Raw genomic sequence first — 20,759 nt, 5'->3', positions numbered from 1 at the left:
ATAGCTTTTTCATTGGTAAAGGATTTGCAACTTAGCCGAAAAATGCTTAATTAAGAGTGAACTGTTGTATTTAAAGAACGGAGCATAGTTTGGCTTTTCAAAATTTTGGCTTTTCCGAAGTTTCGTTGCTATGAGCAGGAATTGGTGTTGCCAGTTTGTGAAAGGAGTTCTCTATTTGTGTAAACTGAGCTATGTTTATGTTTTTAGGAGTGCATTCTTAGTCTGAGGCAAACTAAATTGTGTATTATTTGACTAACATTAAGAAAATAATGGACTCCTGACAGAATCAGTGTCACAAGTCCCTTTGCCCTTCCCGCTCCGAAAAGTTCCTTAAAGTTTCAACTTGATCCCCCAGCCGTAATTCAAAAAGCGATGTACTCTCCTGTGATGATTAGGAACCAACTGGAGTTTGGTTGTAAAAGTATTCTGGGGAAATAATGGCTTCAGTTACCCTTGTATAATCTCACGTGATTGAGCAGGTGTTATGGACACTTACCAATTATTTGAATTTAGATTTGTTATTGGTCTTATGAACTTGTATGGTGATTCTGACATGGAGTATGGCCGATTTAGATTCAAATGAACGTAACCGACTTTCCCAAAAACAATAAACTTAAATTTTATCCTGTCTGCACAAAAAAAGGCAGTGGAGTTACGATTATATATATTTTATATTTAATATCATATAACATTTATTTAATATTATAATAAATCTATTATAATAAATTTAATATTATAAATATTATCTAATATTATATACATCTAATATTTATATTTAATATCACCTTGTTTGTCTTTTTTAGATGCTCGCACTGTCTCTGCTGGACACTATTATTTCACAAGCTCCCATTGGTCCAGTTGCTTCGTACGCCGCCAAACATGGTTACATTCGGCATCTTTTAGACATCCTGTCGGGATTGGATGACTCATTGATATCTTTATTCCGTCAAGAATTGTCGGTAATGGCCATGAAATATCTTCAGTTGTATTCTTCTATCATGGTAATATGCTTCTTTTCATTCATCTGAAAATTTCATAAATTTGTATAAAAAAAAAACACGTGAAAGTGTAAGACTAAAAGCTAATAAAACTAAACATAAGAGAACAGAAAAAATTGAAACTTTCAAATATGGCTGAGATTTGATAAGTGGAAGCTTTTTTGTTTGTTTTTAGAATTATTATACAAAAGAATTTTCATCACGTTGCTGTTTCTTAAAAAAATCATTTTTTGTTTTAGTTCTGATGACGGCGTAGCATTGTTTTCATGTCATAAGAATAACAGCTTTTATTAAATTTAAAATTGTTTTTGAATTAAAAGAAAAATTGTTTTTTACTTGATCTATTTGAAAAGTGTAGCTTACTAAATGTTTTCAACTTAGTTTCTTTTATGGCTTCAAGATTTTTGTATCTGCTTCTCTTTTCAATTTGATCATTTCGTTTCTATTCAACAAAGATAAGTAATTCCTTTTCCAATGGCTTTGCGGTAATAGCAGTTTTTCATCTTTTTTTTCAATGCTGCGGATTTTGTTTTTATTCTGAGAAACCTCTGTGGCTTTCATGGTATTATATTTTGAGATATTTATATAGTTTTTGTATTAAGTAAAAAGAAAGAAAGACAGAAAAGGTTGTCATTTTCGTTCCTAATTGTTCTTGACAAAAGCGGCTAATACATGAACAAATGATTTTTTCAAAGCCCTAACGAGTAGAGTAAACCAATTTATAAAGATGTCTCAGCTCTGTAACCAATAGCCGTCCTCAGTGCAATTTAAGAAAAACAAAATTGTAAGAGCCTTGGCGTCATTAGAAGAAAATCTATCGATTACTTTGTTTGTTTTTTTTTGTTTTTTTTTTTTATTGGATGGTTAATTTTTTTTGCAGTCATTTTTTACTCGGATGGCAATGACCTCTCGTGGATCTCAGCTGTTACTGGACTGCAATCTACTGGGACGTTTAAGCGAGATGAATGCCTTCTCTCATCGCCCTCAAGCTGGGTAGTTTTTGTTTCCATTTTTATTTTTCTCTTCTTTTCTTTTATAGATTTGATTTTAGTTTCCCATTTAAGTACCCGAAAAGATGAATTGTTTACTAAATTTAAGAATTTTATTTCGTTATGGAAGTGCCAACTTCGTCCCGTCCTGAAAAGAAAAGTCTCTGGGCATTTCACTATTAACCTGTTGAAAATTACCTTTTAGAAGTGACAAATATGTTCATTACCATTGAGAGGAAAATGTAGAATCAAGTAATTTAAAAAGCAGCTTTGTCTTCTGCACACCATTTAGGGCTTCCTTCTTAAGGGATGTTATCCTGTCAACACTGGCTGTGAATTTATCTGGATGAAGGTTCAACAGTTGGTTTAAATGTGGTATTGAAATTAGGAAAAGGACTTGTGGCACATCAGGGATTTTAGATGTCGTGACCACGGAAATGATATGAAAAAAAAACCGTTCTTTACAATCCTATTGCTTATTACATGGGTTTTTCAAAAAGTAGTTTCTATTTTAAGATTAATAGAAACAAAGTTAAGAAAAAATTCTCTATTATAATTTTATTTATTTTTGTTTATGTCAATTTCAGCTCTGAATGTTATTTTTACCCCTGCTCGTTAAATCAGCGCCCCTTACTGATAGGACTAGTCCGTTGACTAATTTCACTCTGAGTTAAGTCTCAGTTATGAACCATCTATGTGCCCCATTTTCTTCTATTGGTCCCATGCAATCTTTAATTCTTTGCATTAATGTGACAAATCTCAAGTAAAATAACGACATGGACGGGGATAAGACTACGACGGCTGACTGTGTGAATAGCAATTGTATGGAGTAAAAGATAACAAATGAATTGATGCTTTAGTATTGAATTCGAGAAATCTCTTGTTGAGTCCTTGTGACATCTCACAGGATTTGGAATTCCCATAGTTATAGGTATGTTTGTATGTTGACTTTCCACCTAATCATTGGATTACCCCAAAGATACTCCCTCCTGCCAAAATAAGGGGACAAAACAGCCCAGATAGGTCCTTGCTGGAACCATAAATCTCTAGTTTTATCATATTTAGCTCTTGTTCAAAATGATGAGCGACAGTCGCCTTGGGAAAATTCACAATTTGAGACCCGTTCTACCCAACTGGACCTAGATTTTATGATGAAATATTTCAAATGATTGCAGTTTAAATATCCAGTGCTATATTTAAGCTTTCCTTGATGATTAGCTTTTAATTTTTTTTTATTTGTTATTATTACATAAGAAAAAAATGTTTATTGGTATTACCCTAAGGCCAGTATTATATTAATCTATATATGTCAGCTAAAAATAAATTCTAACCAGGTCAGTAGGTAGTCTCTGTCAACATTTATTATTATTAACAACCGCTCGGACATTTAAATTAGTAAGTTTTGTGATGAAGTACTTCACACGATTTTAATTTGAATCTGTATTTAAACCAAATTTTAATTTAATTTAATTTTAATTAAAACAAATTTTAATTTAATCTATTTTTGTAACTCGAAAACAAAAGAATTTTCAGGCATAGTCTCGACGCTACTATTTTGTTATATTAATTTATGAATGAAAGCTAAAAGTTGATTTTAACCAAGACCATGCTGAAGAATTTATTTCAGAGGTAAGGACCATCACTCTAAACAGCAATACGTCAAGTCAAATATAGAAAATTACGTAGTAAATGGTAAAATATATTAAATGGTAAAGTATAATGTTTTGAGTGTGTGAGCCCCTTATCCTCCTCCCTGTGTACGTGTTTAATTCCAATCGAATGCCTCTTATATGCCAGTGATGTATTAGTAATTCAGTCTTAACTCCTTTTTTCCAGTACAGTGGATGAGTATGCCTTTGTGTCATCACCGTTTCATCGATTTCAAGAAATACTTTTTCCAGCTTTTTCCTTGTGTTTAGCAATGCTGTCAGCTCTTGGGTCAGAGCACCGTATTATCCGTGAACAGGTACGAAAAACTTTATCAAACGATGTATTTTGCTTGATTAGGGGTTGTAGGATGTAGACTATGTGAGTCTGGGGCTATCGAAACAAATTTTGGATAGAATATCACTGAACGTTAGCAAATCAGGTTGGATAATTAATACATACAACTGTGTTATGTATACTTCTGTGTAGTCTATGAAAATCATAGTTGATGAGCCTATATGTCTATTTGTTTATTATTACCATAACGTAGAAAGCTTTCACTTCTCGTGCAAAAAAACGAATCTTGGATAGTTTATCACTGTGGAATTAACGTAGTCAAAAGTTGAAGCAATGTAACAGTCAAGCGGAAGAATACGCGTGTTTTAATAACATTTGCCAGAATTATTTATAAAATAAACCTTTTTGGCAACTAAACATAGGATATATGCCAAAAAATCCTATTTCTGTTCTACTAAACGTAGATAGATTTGGGCACTAGAGTTTCTGAAGTAGAACATCAGACGGCTAAACACATAAGGTCTATAAGACGTACCACAAACGAAAGGTCAGATTAACGTCGTGTCTAATCAGATACCCAAATACATATGTGATTTGGGGAAAATACGTGGTTGTCTACGCTATTATACTGATGGTTGGATCATAAAGGAGCTGAACGAATGAAATCTTGACGTCCATTACCATATTGATCTTGTACGGTGTTTTCGTGTTGATTGAAGCTCACTATATTCAATTCTGATTCGTAGTCTCTATCAATTGGTGGTGTGTAATGTAATCTAAAAACAACAATGGTCTTAACTCTTGTTTCCTTGGCTTTGGGAATGACCACCGTATTAAGATATTGTTGTCACGTCGGTTACTGAAAATATAAGGAATGGGACTTTTAAAGTGACTGTACCACGCCGTCTATGTTTTTGCATAAATCATGCCCTTTGGGAGGAATAGAGCTTGCCAATTCAGAGCTTCCTGGTGAGATAAAATTATGAATTTCATGAAATAATCTTAAAATAAAGTTTTGCTGTGGTGGATGGTCAGATCCAAAATTTGACATTTTGAAGTGCTGATTCTGCAACATGGATTCTGATTCTCAAACATTTTTTAGTGCACTGGTGAACCAAGTTTTAATTTGTGCATTCATTGGTATGTTTCACCATTTACCGAAAGGCTAAAAAATATTTGATATTCTTTCATAGCATCATTTAAACAACTTCGCTCGTCTTTGGTTGTATTTATTGATGTCAGGTTTTACCAAAAGGTTGGCATACGGGTCGTATTATTTACTAGTCTTACAAACTTAAAACCAAAACTAAGGGATTCGATTGAAGTAAGTTAATTATAGCTTAAGTGTGGGGATCTTTTCAAAGCTTTTTAAGCATTTACGCTTGCGTAATAAATTGTTCAATGGTGATTTGAACCTTATTCAAAGTTTGAACATTCAGTCAAAATTTTACATTCAGTCAAAGGTTTACTCAATGATTTGTAATAATATTTTACAGAAAAAATTGGAGCGAGTGGTGATTTTCAATCATACTGATTGAAAATGTGTATAACGTTTTGTCTTAGCCATCCTGACTTCCATCCTGTGGGTGCCGATCAGTATCCACTTATGTTTTTCCGACGTTTTAATAAAAAAAAAAATGTTTTGTTGTAACTGTTAGTATGTCTCTATAAATACATGTCTAGTTTATTTATTATTAAGTTTATTTATTTATTAAGAGTCCCGTTTCGTTGTCCTTAAACAAAGTAAAGTATACATCTTTTGTAAAATTAGATCTTTTAGTAAAATCTTTAAAAAGCATTTTCGCGGATACGTATTTGTGCTGAAGATATGATGTGTGATTATTTCATTGTAAAATGTGAACTAAATTCAGCAAAAGAAACCTTTGTCTTAAGAAAAAGCAGCGATCCTGCTGGGTGGTAGATTATTAAATGGTAAGCAGCAGTTGGGCCTAGAAAACTTTTGAGTGATCCTCCAGAGATTTATTGATTAAGATCAGTGATTTTCAGTTGATTCATTCAGTTGAAATGAATCAACTTCAGTTGAGGCACCCACACCGAAAGAAATTATGCCCAAGAGTTGTTAGACCACTGACCTCTACAGTCCAGACGTTGGCAGTTTTCAAAAATTAAATGGTTCAGGGTAGCCTCTGCTTTTGAAACTTTGTAGTTTGCTACCGCCTCGACTGAAAAGGTGATTGCTCTAAAGTTTCTTTTGTGGACTCTGCTTAAGGTTGGTTATCAAATCGTTAAGGTTAAGATTGCTTAAGGTTGGCCCATCAAATTTCAAGTCGATCTTGGTACTTTCCTGCGGAAAGTAGATGCGACTGGCTAGTGGCTCACGCCTCTGAAAATTTTCTTACCCTTTAAGTTTCAACCCCATCGTAGCACTTCCGTACAAAAATCGGAGATTTCTTTGCAAGGCACCTCATTGGTCTCAACAGTCCGTATTATCAGTAGATAACAATTTAAATGTATAACTTTAGCAATTTAATGGAGTAATCTCCGAAGTGTAGTGGGGCTATAGTATTTCTCCAAAATTATCGTAAAAAGTAAAAAAGTACCTCCCATAATTTCCTATAATCTCATATAAATACTATATTTTCTTCTTTTCTTGAATTGGAACCTCCCCACTCAAAATCATTTCTAAGATATATGTGGCTGTTCACTGCAAGGAATTTGTTAGCTCCCCCTTCTCCCATCCTTGTAAAACATCTGTAGGTGCCAAGGGGTAGTATACAACATAGGACCTCTTCCTAGACTGGTCAATTTGTCTTTGCTTGCCGATTTTACTTAAATTATACTATAGTCAACTTTATAACAATTTTGTCCTCAGTCCTCTAGTCCTTTTTTTTGCAACAAAACAAATTGAAACAATCATTTCAGCTTTCAATGTGTACACATGACTTATTTGTAAGTTATCATAAGTCTAATACTCCGGGTAGGAAAGGAAATAAAGCATTTTTGAAGCCCTCCTTAATTAATGAAATATTAGGCTGATACAAGTATTTAAACTTGTATGTACGTGGTTAAAATGAAAAGTATGTGGGTTTTTTTTTTTTTTTTTTTTTTTTTTTTTTTTTTTTTTTTATATATATATATATTCAAAACCAACAAAAGGCATATAGATTCATTTGAAAATATATTACAATTCACTGAAGTGCTGTTATTGCAATCCATTGATTTTTTTTCGATAAATTTTTGTAATGATCCTTTTGTTTATTAGATTCTCGGATTTCTTCTTGCTCATAGCGAAACCATCAGTAGCATATTAAGGAGCAGCCAGACGCTAAATGACCTTCATCATTTGGAAGAATTATCACTATTAACAAACGTTATTAGCAAGGCAACTAATATTGGTAAGTCTCGTACTAATTCTAACTGGTTGTATTTAATTGTACATATTAACTAACAAAAAGTGCATATCGACAAAGTGGCTGTGATGAAATACCCGACGTTCCAAGAGACTTTTTTTTTTTTATTTCCCTGTATTTTCTTACTGACTGGTGCTTAATTCAACTAAGGTGGCATGTTGCTTTTCAAAACCTTGAAAGAACCTAACTTGAGTTCCTAAATTTAAAGATTATCCCTCAAGCTTGGCAGAGTTTTGAAAATTTTAGAGAAATTTGGCTAAGTTTCTTTACGCTAGTACTGCAATTTTATTATGCATGAATTTGTAATCAAAACTTCTCCATTAGTAGAGTCATTGTGTTAATTTTTCAAAGTTTTTTCTTCGGGAAATTAAGTTGCTTAAGATTTTGAAGAAAAAAAATTACAATTTAGGAATGTTCTTTGGTACGGATCAGTGTGCTAAATTTAAAACTATAGTTTCTTTTCTTTATGTGTACTTTTTTTGAATTTTCACATGCAAACAAAGGGGATATAAATTTCTAAACTAAAATCTTGCAATTCATAATAGCGTACCATTTTTTTTAGCTAAGCTCTTATTTTCTTTCTGCTCTAGAAAAACTGCAAATGATAAATTGTCCATTGTATCTTGCATCTATTGTAAAATAAATTTTGTAATCTTATAAAATTCCAGTTTGTGTCCTCACGCATAACAACCATTTACTTTCTCTTTTTTATCTATTCACGCATGAATTATAAGCTCCAGGGTATCAAGGATATCCTTTTAGAGTAGATGAATATAGGATGGTTCAAATTTTATAGTTCTCTGCGTCGATGACATCACCCAACTACTTTAAAACTTGGTGCAGTTTTCCTCATCTTACCTCTAGCTTATCGCCACCTTCTATTAAGATGATGAAAACCTCTTCGTCGCCCTTAACCTTTTGATGGAGGGCTGGCCCATTATCCCTTAGTTACGCTTTCGTGTCGGGCTAGCATATGCCGAAATGAAATACAACGTTTTTGATCCCTTTCCAAGAATGGGCTGGGTTCGTAGAACTGTGAACAAAGCTGTGTTTTTCTTTGCAAATCTCCTGTCTACTTGATCAGTTTTTGCTGAAAGTGTTCCGTCAACCTTCTATACATGCAGGTATATATATATATATATATATATATATATATATATATATATATATATATATATATATATCTTTTTTAAGATTAAGGGCAGGTTCGTGTCAATCCCACGAACTTAATCGCAAGGGAAACCTTTTCACGTCGGATTTGGACGCCAAGCGCTTAAATTTTAAAACTTCAGGATTCGATGTCTCATTTTCTCGAACTCTTCTGCGAGGGAAAGAATTTTAGAGATTTTAAAGTGTTTCTCTCTCAACGCTTTTAGCTTGTGTTGGAGCAATAGTGTTGAGTTTCTGTGAGATAGATGTCGTCCCTAATGAAAGAAAGCTCTGAGTAGATTTTAACTTTTTCATTCTGGCTTTGTCTTCTCTCCTAGTACCTTTGATACTAGCTTGGTTATTCTAGTTTGATTTTCTGTTCGAGAAGCCTTCAATCTGGCTATTATTTCATCTAAAGAAGCTTTGTATTATCATTTAGTAGTTTGCGATTGAACTATCCGGTCGCTAGACATTTGCAAACAGTAATTTCGCTAGACGTTGCGAAGCGCAAGTTTAAGGTACCATCGCTACAGCTAGCATCATTTAAACTACCATCCGTGCTGGAAGTTCGCATAGCTGGCTGACGAAAATTTTCTCTAAATCTGAAAATTAGCCAATAATCAATCCTTTCGTGGAGTTTTGACCCATCTCATAATATAAACAAAGATATAAATGTTTGCAAGCGCTAGTTACTTAACCTGAAACACAAAATATACTGACGAGTCCAATATTTGGCAAACACATCACCTCACACATATTATTGATACGGAATAGTATATCAATACGATATTTGGTGACATATATGTAGGCTATCAAGTATCAACTGTAACTTATAAACAACTCGCTTCAGACCAAATTGTACCATTCGAAAATGCAGAGAGGTGTTACTTTGATAGGTTCCTAGCCAAGCCGGTCTCCGATCAACAATAATAGGCTTCTCGCTAAATTTAACGAACTATTAACAAACCAAGACAAACTACTCTTCTTCGCTCTTCTTGTAGCAGGACCAGGTTTTTGTCCGCCTCACTTGGTATCCAAAATTCAAATGTCACTTAGGAATTTGTTAAATCATAAGCTCCCCAGACTCAGCTTGCAGATTAACCAGACTCCCCTGGCTGAGCTTGCAGTGTCACACCACTGACTCTCATACCAAGCCAAAGGATTACAAGAAGGCGAGCCACTCTGATGCCTAAAATCTAATGCTTGCCATCACAAACAATAAATCAGCAATAAGTAACATGTTTTAACAATTCACTATGAAATAATCTCTCTTAGCCAGCAGATCAACTAAGTAGTCTTATAATCTTGAATAGCGAAGTCCCAAGTCCAGATTTAAAGTGTAGTGATAAAAGAAATTTGTAGCGAAAAAAGAAAGGACTGAGACAATCGCTGCAATAAAAATTGACCGGGTCAAGTCTAAAGTTGGACTTTGAAGCCGTGAACTTACACTTTATAAGTTCTCCGATAGCGCCATTTATAGTGCCAAGGACTGTGCCATTTGTAATATTATGATTAAAAGCGGTGTACCGATCGCACCAGCTCTTCCGGGGTGATTTTTCTTGGGCTACTTAAAAGGCTGGGCAAGCTATAAAAATAATAAGAAAATTAAGTTTATGATCGCGCAACACCAATGGGGAGTAAAGTAAATTTATGACCACGCCATCCTCAATTATTGAGAGAAAATAAGATGTGTAGCTATATAAGTGTGACCTCTTTTCCTCGAGCTATCTGGAGATCAGATCCCTGGGAACGTACCTTGGAGATATGCGAACTAGCTACCTGTCGTGCGACTAGATGCAGACATATAAAATATAATAAACGCAAATAGAAAGATAATAGTTTTATTATGACTTACATATTTAGGTGTAGAGCAATTCTCGCTTCAATTGACGGCGAATAATAACCAAGTCTCTACATTGACTGCATAATAATTTAAATCACAATGCCTGTATGCCAATATAATTCTGTTCTAAATGATCCTTAATCTGATTTATGAATACTTCCAAAAAGCACTATTATCTCACTTTCAAACGTAGTTTTTTGTCCTACGCTCTAATCGGCGACTCACAATTGGCCCAAGTCCTGAGGCGGGCCATTTCGTCCGTTCAAAAAATCAGTCTTAATTACTTCTGATGATTCAAACGTTCACATGGCTCTTATAATTTAAACTTCCAGAGAACATTTTGTGTGTAGCATCTTTTCTATTGCCCACTATCTTAGCGAAAACCAAAGCTGGATAGCGCCGTTCTTGTCTGAGGCCAAACTGCAATTTTTTCTCTTTGCTGATTAAGGACTTTTCTTTTTTTGAAACTAGATTTAAACTTAGTTAGAGGAAGTCGGAATCATCTCTAGAAAGAAGGAACTTTATTCTTGTATCTTAAATATGTCACATTTTACTCACGGTACATATCACCCTTCCATTTATTCATTGACGTTTCGCCATTAGCACTTGCCGGCCTTTGGGCCTTCGAAATGTCCGCAATTTATTAACTCTTTATTGTACATAAATTTGATTGATATTGTATTATTTCATATTTTTATTTTGGCTTACTCAGGAGTGCTAAAACTTTTCTCTATTACTTTTCTTATTTTATTCTACATCCCTATCTAAAATTCATCGACTGGACTAAGATTATTCATGGTTCTAGGCTAGCTACTATACTAAAGATTTTTTTTTTCTACATCTAACACTGATTACTTTTACATTTCCAATAAGGTTGGGGCTATTCTACCTTTATATAAGATTTTTTTTTTTTTGGAGTTCACTTTTTACAAGGCTTTTTTTTTATTTTGCTATTTATATGGCACACTGCTTTCTCTTTACGCCACATTAAATGAATAGCTCGACAACGTTACATATAACTATCTGAACATCTAACACTACCTACAAGAATTATTTAAAACACACAATATTGGATTTACCATGTTCAGTGGTAACGTTAGAACACTTTCACTGGGGATGTTTGCTATGTAATATTAATTATAGGATATTCGAATTTTTGAGTTATCAAAGCTATTAAGAAGTAACGTATGTAAATTAACACCTATTTCATCACCTTCGAGTCTTTAGGGTACTCAATACTTCTGTTTTAAAGTATTGTCCTTCATTCTTTTCGTCTTGGCAAAAATTTTTAAAGGACTTACAATATAGTTTCTTCATGGAACAGTTCGAGGATGATTGTGTTCACACGAAAAGTTTTTTTTAATTGTCAATTAGGAAATGATGCTCCCAATTACAGGTGTGGCAATATGCTATCAGAGTTTATTTTCACCTGCTTTTTGATAGTTCATAGGAAGACTTATCATTAAGGGGGTCAAAAACTGGGAGTGCGTTTATATTCTTCTTAGCATATCATTTTTGGGATATTTTGAGGCACATAGAGAATGTATTCTCGTATAAAATTGTTCATTCGTGCACTTAGGGATCACAGTTCTCTTTTAAAATTGTTAGTTCATGGCTTGCGTCTATTAACCTTTGCGGTGATTCCTAGGTTAATCACGGGGGAATTGAAGTTTGGATTTGGAACAGGTCGACATCAAACTATAGTGACTCCTTCAACATATTGTCTTTAACTTGTGGGAGGGGTATATTGTGACTGAGGGGTTGGTCACTGGGGTTAATTTTGGTTTCCAGGTCCATTTTTCAGAAATTATCTCATAACATTCATGGGAAAACAGAGATATGAACTTTCCACACAGGTCGGATAGGATGGATTCCGAGAGATGGTCGAAAGGAATTTGACGCGTGATTCTGTGACACATAAATACTATTTGGAGTCCTTGGATGTCACGACCATATAGTCATGTGGTAAGTTGATTCATAATTATTATCAAATGCCATATTTGTGCACCAATATCTTGTACTGCTCGATGGGGTCCTCAGGATTTGTGTGATAATATTGTTCGATAATGCACTGGATACTAAGATTCCAATACAATGTTACCTGATACGTAACGTGGTTCATGGTCGAGGAAACAACGATCAAAAGGTAACTTTAATTTTTGTAGACGTAGCTGGGATGAATCTTCGTTGGTTGAGGTATGACGAAAATAGATGCTACTAGGTTGTATCTGCGCTGGACTATGCATTGTAATAATCGATATCCCATATGTCAATCCCCTTCCTGTAATAAAAACAACGAGGCAGAATCACACGCTCTTTAAAACAAATAGTCATAATATATAATAGACAATACAAGTAGGTGCATTTCAGGGTGAAGATTACCCTACAAGACAATGTAAAGATACACTGATATTACTACAGAAAACGACATATGTCTTCACATTTGTTCTGAGAAAGGAAGCAACGATAAAAGGCTTATTTAATTCTTCAATACATATTTAATTCTCCCTTAAATTTAAAACAATCCTTTAAACATAGGCTACTCTACATTATTAAGTTTGAGGTCTAATTTTACAACATATTTCATGCCTGCCTTGTTCACGCACGTCCGTGCTGTTTAAGAAACGCATGTTGCAGCGTCATAACCACACGGTTTTACGCAAACAACCTTACAATGAGGAAAAAGACATAACAAGGACGAGTGTAGACCTCCATATCCGCTCGTTTTCTAATGTCTTCCCTTTTTCTTGGCTTAGACGTTCTCATGGGGTTCCGGGTTTAACCTCTGCATTTCAGCTGTTTCCCCGTGTTCTTCTTTTGGTTTTCGCTTTCTTAGTCTCAGGATTTTTCTATAATTAAAAGTCAATAGGGTTCTTATGGTCAGGAAAGTCGCGAATACGAAACACACGGCCAATAGTATGTTCCACCAGAAATTGGTCGAGAACAATCCGTATCTATTATCCACATACGTTAATCTCTGGTCTTCATTCGTAAACAGGGGGATCTGGGAGTCTAATGCTTCTCTTATTTTTTTAAGTTTTGGCGCCTCTATGTTCTTTTTTATTTTGGACTATATCGAGCTTTTCATCTCCTCGTTTTCTACATTGTAAACAGTGTACGACAGGTTAATTGCTTTGAAATTGATTATTTTGGGACTTATTGTCTTTGTGCTCGTGGTAATTAACGGCGTTCGAACAGTTGACTCTTTAGTTACAAGTCGACACCCTTGTTTTATGGTTATCGTACCCACATCTTGCAACAGTAATTATGTTTTGTAACTTGGGTCTATTCTTTCTGTATTATTGTAACAAGTAAAAGTTCCAACAGTTTCTCTTGGAACAGAAAATAGTCAAATGTAATTTCTAAGGGGAATGAATATTTCTCGCTTAGTACTTCCTATCTCGGCTTCGTTTAGTTGGACTGGATACATCGTACTGGAATGGTACGGGTAGACTTTTTATAATAAAGGAAATTATACGAATTAATCATATGAAACTTTTTAATTATAATTTATTTTCGGGAACTGATACGTCTTGTACAGACGGTGTCAGATAATTTTTTTTCATACAGAGCTTTGTTATACATTGAAAAGAAAGTCTCTTTATGTTTTTTTATAATTGTATAATTTTTACTTGTAAATCAAAATTTTTTAAATTATTATTTCCTTTTGATGCCTATCTATTAAAATATTTTAATCATGTACTGATTAGGTGTAATTCCATCTATCGGGTTTTTGAACCTTTCTACCCGAGTGTGTCGTTACTTTCTCCTCAACTTCTTGCGGTTTTTTCTTTTTCAGTTTTTCTAGCGAAATAAGGTCAAACTTTTTGTATTGTTTTTTCAAAAATTCTTGCCCTTTTAATTTCGTTTGCTTCACGTGTGCGACTGCTGAAGTCGGTCTTGATTTTCCTATTTATTTAACTACTATATGTTCTGATTCGCTGTCAGACTCTTTGGAACTAGTTTCCGATGATTCTGTATCATAAGTCTTAGAAGTTGCACCTTGCATTTTGAGGTATCACCTCCCCTTCCTTCGTAAATTTCTACTCCTCTGGAAGTAGAAGGTTTATTCCCTAAGTCCTCGTCGTGAGTTTTCAACTCGGGAGATTTGAAAGATTCTTGAGAGCTTTGGGAGGAATCAAGAGTTTTTGCGGGGTTCCTCTACTGTTTGAATGCCATGTCTTCAGGGGAATGGGGCATTCTTTGCACTAGGGTTTCCCTCCATGAAGTCCATTGTTTAGGTTTGACTTCAGACACAGTTATATCATGATATTGACCTTGCTGGTCATCCTTGGTAGTTTTATTCTCGGGCAATGTACTTTGACTCGTTTTTATGGGGAAATTTATTAAATCCATAGCTTCTCGCAGATTTGTTTTATTTGAATCTTTGGGAGGAGTTTTCCTTACGGTAATGACGAGGGCAGCTCTGTTTAATTCATCCTTTTAAGACAGGGGCCTTTCTATTGGTGTTGCAGGGGAAACCATATCGTCTGGAAATCTTTTGGGGGGACATGGGGTCGAAATTCTATCGGGGAAAAATTGGGTTTTTGTTGATATTGTATAATCCAATTCTCCCGCGCTATCTGATGATGAACTTTTTGAATCTTTCTGTGTTTCTACTCTCTCTGGTGGTAAAGATTTTCTTTTTGAAATAACTAAATGTTTCATTGCTAAAAATTCTTCAAAAAATTTCTCATCGCTCTCGTCCTTGAAATAGTCTTGCTTGGAATTAAAGTGTTTTAGACCTGCCAATCTTGATCTAGGGGGGCTCATTTCCTGCATCTGACGAATCAGTAGAGGAGAGACGCGGTACCCATCTTTCCGGAAATTTGGCTCTTTTTATTCGGCTAACATGTGCCTTGTAAGTTCTTCCGCTATCGGGGTTCATCATTTTAAAAGTGTAATCGTTATCGAACTGTTTGATTATTGTCTACGGTCCAGAATATTTGTTGGAAAGTTTTTTGCCTTCCGTTTTTGCCTCGTTCTTTAGGTAGACGCAGTGTTCTACTTTGAAATATCTATCCCCCTTCACTTTGGGTTGGTTTCTTAGCTTTTGTTTTATTTTACATTTTTCCAACTCTTGCCTAACTATTTTATAAGTTTTTCTCATCTTATTTATGAATTCTTGTTTGTAATCCTCCGACTTATTATAATACTGCTGAGATTCAATAATCTGATCAAACGGAAATCTAAAATAACGACCAAAAAGTAAATAAAATGGGTTTTCTTTAATTGTTTCTGAATAAGCAGTATTGATTACGTTAGTTAAATAAGGTAAGAATTGATCCCAATCGTTCCTTTTGTCTTTTGTGTAAATGCCTAATACATTTGAACATATTTTATGCATATTTTTTACTTTACTATGAGCTTGTGGGTGATATGGAGATGTTACAAATTTCATTATGTTAAGAAAGCTCATTAAATCTCTTGCTACTTTAGATACAGAATTGTTTCTATTGCCATTCAAAACCTTATTCCGAGCGACAAAGATAAAGAATGATTTCACACGTCTTATTGGTGGCATCAGAGTTTTTATTTGGATTAACTGTTAAAAAATTAAATCCTGACAAGTAATCTTAATCTGAAAAAACACTAGTATAACCTCTGTTGGAAAAGTCAAGGCTCCATTGGTCCTGTGTAAATCAAATGAGACAATATCGAAGGGGTAATTTGCTACCGGGACCCTTCCCATTGGAGGATTAGGATAAGCTTGGGGGATTTTTCTTAAGTTATATGCTTTGCATGTACTTACAAATTCTTTAAGTTTTGTTATTGCCGACGGCACGTAAAAATATTGTTTTAATTTACGGAAAGTTTTCGTTACTCCTAAGTGTCCACCTATAACTGAATGAAAATATTCGAACGCAAGTACTATTAAGTTTTTTGGTAACATAGGTATTATTGAAGTTTGGTTTGTATTTGTCTCATCAATCATGATTCTATCTTGTATTTCCTCTTCAAGATCATAGTAAAAATTATCTATCTCTTTTCTAAGAGTTTTGAATTTATCCGTTAACGCATCGTAATTCACAAAACAGTTAATAAGTGCTGAACACCTTTCGTCCTTTTTTTGCTTTCTTTTTATATTTTCTAAAGACAGGGTACAATGGTTAACCTTATTTTTCTTTACTGTGTCTTTGAATTTGTTTTTCTTACATTTATGTTTACTCTTAGCATTGATAGCGTTAACTTCATTTTCCTCAGCTTCCGACGAAATATTTTCTGGATATCTACTTAAAAAGTCGCAATCTGCGTTTTTTTTTACCTTTTAAATGTTCAAATTCGTAATCTAGGTCTTGGATTTTCATAATCCATCTGGCTAGAATTTCCGTGGGGTTTTTAAATGGGCGCAGGTACAGCAAGCTTTTATGGTCTGATCGTAGTATAAATTTTCTACCAATTAAATAGTGTCTAAATTTGTCCAAGTGGTGGATTATAGATAATAATTCTAAGTTTGTGGCGGAATAACTACTTTCGCCTTTGGATAAAGTTCTACTCGAATAGCTTATAACTTTTCTATTTGTTTTCGTTTAGGCGTTCCCACTAAAAGATTAGGGTTTTCTACCGAGATTATTTGCGAAAGAATTGCCCCAATGCCTTTTGAACTAGCATCGGTTGTAACCACAAATTTTCCGTTTTTGAAATCAGGAAGTGATAATATTGGTTCAGAAGTAAGTGCCTTTTTGTGACGGTCTAGGGAAGTTTGAGCTTCCTGGGACCAGGTAACATTTTTGGAGTTCCCTTTAGTTAATTCCGTGAAGGGTTTCGCAATTTGGGCGTAATTGCGCACGAATTTTCTAAAGTAGCGAGTAAGACCTAAAATTCCTCTTAATTCTTTCATAGTTCTTGGGGGTTTGAGGTTTTCAGCACATTTTATTTTGTTGGGGTGTGGGGATATCTCTCCTTGTGTCACTACTACCCCTAAAAATTTAATTTTAGGTTGAAATAAATTTACTTTCTCAGGCCGGCATTTTAAATTACCCTGTCTGAATTTCTTGAACACCTTAGCTAATGTTGCTAAGTGCTGTTCAGCGTCTTCTCCCACGCAAATGATGTCATCAAGAAAATGAATGATATTTTTTAATCCTCTTAACAGGTGTAATAGGGGTCTACATAGCGCACTTGAACTTGTTTTAAGTCCAAAAGGTACTCTTAAGTATTCATATGAACCGCATTCCGCCGTTGAAAATGCAGTTTTATGGACATCTTTTTCGGCTATTTTCACCTGGTGGTAGCCTTGGGTGAGGTCCAAAGAAGTAAAAATTTTGTTTTTGCTTGAGATTGAGTCAAGAATTTCATTTGTTCCCGGTAAAGGAAATTTATCGCTAACTACTTGTTTGTTGAGGGCTCTATAGTCTACTACAAGTCTAAGGTCACCATTCTTCTTTGGTACCAAGATCACTGGTGCAGAATACGGGCTTATACTGGGGTGTATAGTTTCATTTTTTTTCTAATTCAGGAATTTTATTTTTGAACCACTCTTTGTGCTTATACGGCACACGATATGCCTGTCTCGTATCAGGATTACCAGTCGTTAAAATTTAGTGTTCATTAAAAGGTATAAATCCGAAGTAATATTGAGATTCAGGAAACACATCTTTAAAATTACATGATAATTAGCATAATTTTTTCTTAAGTTCCAAGTCAGTAATATGATCCATATTAAATTTGCTTAAAAATTGTGATTTAGTTAGAGGATATTTGTTATTAGTAGTTTTAATGCCGTTAACTAGGTTTGTTTTAGAATTTTCCCATCTATTTAAATCATTCTCCGATAAAACTTCGATTTGAACTAAACACGTCCCTTTTTTTACTGTAATTGTATCATTTTCGTGGTTATTAGTTACCCAAATAAAACCTTCTCCTTTGTCGTAAGATATAATCTGTTCCTCACGTAGCAGATTTTCAGTAATTTCATTTGATGATTTCGTAAACCATATTCCGGATTTTCTAACCATTGGTTGAATCCTATTTGCTATTTGAATTCTCTGCATCGTTTTGGGTGGGATTTTTGTTTTCTTTATCACGAATCCGTAATATTTCTCTTTATTTTCATTGTTTATTAGATTCATACTGGCGCTATGTTGCATCATTGAGGCATCTTGCGGCGTCACGTTAGGTTTTACTATGTTTTTCCATAAGTCCTCTATTTTCTTGATTTCGTTTGACCTGTACTGTCGCATATCTCCTATTTTTATTTTCGCAGAATCAATACCCTTATTTTTTAAATTTACTTCATCTCTGCAATGTCTCTCAGAATAATTGAACAAATTTCTAAATATTCCTTTTCCTCCTTGCGAGACATGAGGTTCAAAAGATTGCGACATTATACCGCCAGAAATTCTATTTACTGTTACGTTGTCTTCGTAACCTCTGTTACAATTTCTTAAGGTAGAAATTTCTTCCCCTACCTTAGCCGGGTAGACAAGCCTTTCGTTCGCCACGTCTTATAGTACTCTATTAGACCTTAAAAAATTTGTGCCTATAATTGCTTCATATGTAAAGTTATCACATATTATAAAATTTGTCGGAAAGATCCTATTGTCCCTTTTTACGTTTAGGCGAATTGAACCTCTTGCATCCAATTTATGCCCTGTCACGCTAGTTAGATTGAGATTATTAAAATGTCTTTTTTGTCTAATGTGGGGAGGCAACATATCAAATATGCATGAGTTTATAATGTTTGTAACAGCACCAGAGTCAATCAAAGCCTAAAAGTAAATATTTGCATTTCAAAAGTCATCAAATATAGGTAATCTATTATTACTATCACTATGAGACAGTACTACTATTGTTTTGGACCTATAAAATATTCTGGACGCCCTCTGGGTCCAATTTATATTTCTGAGGGGCCTAAAACATTTCCCTGTGGATTTGTTTCATACGTCGGTGTCTGTAGTAGAGATTCAGAGACGTGAAATTCCGTAGGCATATCTAATTGATTTACATTTGTTTTTTAATTTTGCCAGGTATTATTACGATAGTTTGGATTTCTTGCGTCAGTGGCGGCAGCTGGCGCTGACTGCCAATGTCGTTGGCTTGAAAAATTTTCATTTCCCGTCGGCCGATAATTTTTTGTCTATTGGGGGGATTGTTATACAAATTTGGTTGGTACGCGTTGTAAGGTACTGATTGGTGCAATCTTCCCTGGCTATAGCCTAGTGCACCACCGGCGCTAAAATTTGTTCTTCCGAACAAATGGTTGCCATAATTTTGCCTACTGCCGACAGCAATTCTTGGTGTGTTATTGGAGACATAACGGCAGTCTCTCACGATATGTACAGGTCGATTACAATTATAGCAACTTATTACTATATGGTTATTTTCATAATTAGATTGTTTGACGGGCTGAAAACGTACTGTTTTCTGCCTAGCGGGTCCTTGCGTTTTATTTCTTTGTGGTACTGGGGAGTTATCCCTTGAAAAGAAATAGGGAGACGCCTGATCGCCCTTGAAGATTAGGTTCGCGTTTGAATCGCCTAGGCTATTTATTTTTGCTTTACTGTGATTAGCAACCATCGTGTCGACTTCGATCAATCGATCTACCTCCTGAACTGCAAGATCCAACGTCTGAATATTTTTGGATATTACCATTCTATATAGTTTTGGGGGTAGCCCTTGCAAAAAGGTATTTAGTATGACTTTTTCATACAGTTGTCCTGAACCTCTTCCGTATTTTGCCTCTACTAAAAAGTATATATGATCAAGATATTCTCTTATATTGTGTGAATGGTCAAAGGTCACCATTCCGTGTTTTAATTTCTTTATGTAACATGTTTTAATAAATTTATCCTTAAATGACCTTAATAATTTATCCACCGTATTTTTTGGCAAGCTGGTATCGTCACCTATGGTATGTTCAATCTGCTTTAGAAAGGTTAAGGCCTGGCCTTTTAATCGTAATAGAAGCATGTCGACTAACGTTTCTAGCTCTTTTTTTGTAAGTTGTGCAAACTTGGAAAATTAGATATCAAATCGTCGACATCGGACTGTCCGTTGTACTGGTGGTCAGACTTTACTATTTTTATATATTTCGCGACCAAATTTTGAGTCTTTTATAAATTACTGAGGTCTTCCGACATTTTTTTTTTTTTTTTTTTTCGCGTTTGAATTAACTCAAAATAAATTTATTATTTCACTTAACCTATTTGGGGGGGGGGGGGCTATTATATCCTATTAGATATCCTAAAGTGTTTTCCTGTGATAGATTAGCGGCAATAGGTCTAATCACTTTTTTTATAGGTTTGTATAGTCCCATTGATGGAGTTTAAATTGCAATGTTTATATCCTAACTAGTTCGCAAGTTTTCTTCCAATTTCCGACCGTGCCATTTGTAGCAATAAAAGAAATTTGTGGCGATAAAAGAAATGAATGGGGCAGACGTGGTAATAAAGATTGGTGGCATCAAGTCCAATATCTTACTTTGAAGCCGCGAACTTACGCTCTATGAGTTTTCCGATAGCAC

General features: G+C 34.6%; 1 protein-coding gene across 5 annotated transcripts in view; it reads left to right on the top strand.

Annotated features, from left to right (window-relative positions):
* Nup205 (nuclear pore complex protein Nup205) overlaps nt 1–20,759 on the top strand; it is a 171,102-nt gene that overhangs the window by 132,809 nt on the left and 17,534 nt on the right. For all 5 annotated transcript variants that reach the window (XM_089099638.1, XM_089099640.1, XM_089099637.1 and 2 more), the window contains exons 20-23: nt 804–1,001; nt 1,879–1,991; nt 3,824–3,953; nt 7,155–7,287. In XM_089099638.1, coding sequence (XP_088955764.1) covers nt 804–1,001; nt 1,879–1,991; nt 3,824–3,953; nt 7,155–7,287 — 574 coding nt within the window. The remainder of the gene's footprint in view (nt 1–803; nt 1,002–1,878; nt 1,992–3,823; nt 3,954–7,154; nt 7,288–20,759) is intronic.

Source organism: Artemia sp. Qi Xiang Cuo, chromosome 13 (assembly GCF_049724085.1).
Source record: "Artemia sp. Qi Xiang Cuo chromosome 13, ASM4972408v1, whole genome shotgun sequence".
Lineage (NCBI taxonomy): Eukaryota > Metazoa > Arthropoda > Branchiopoda > Anostraca > Artemiidae > Artemia > Artemia sp. Qi Xiang Cuo.
Note: the sequence above shows the minus strand (reverse complement) of the source record. Positions and strands in the feature narration are given on the sequence as shown.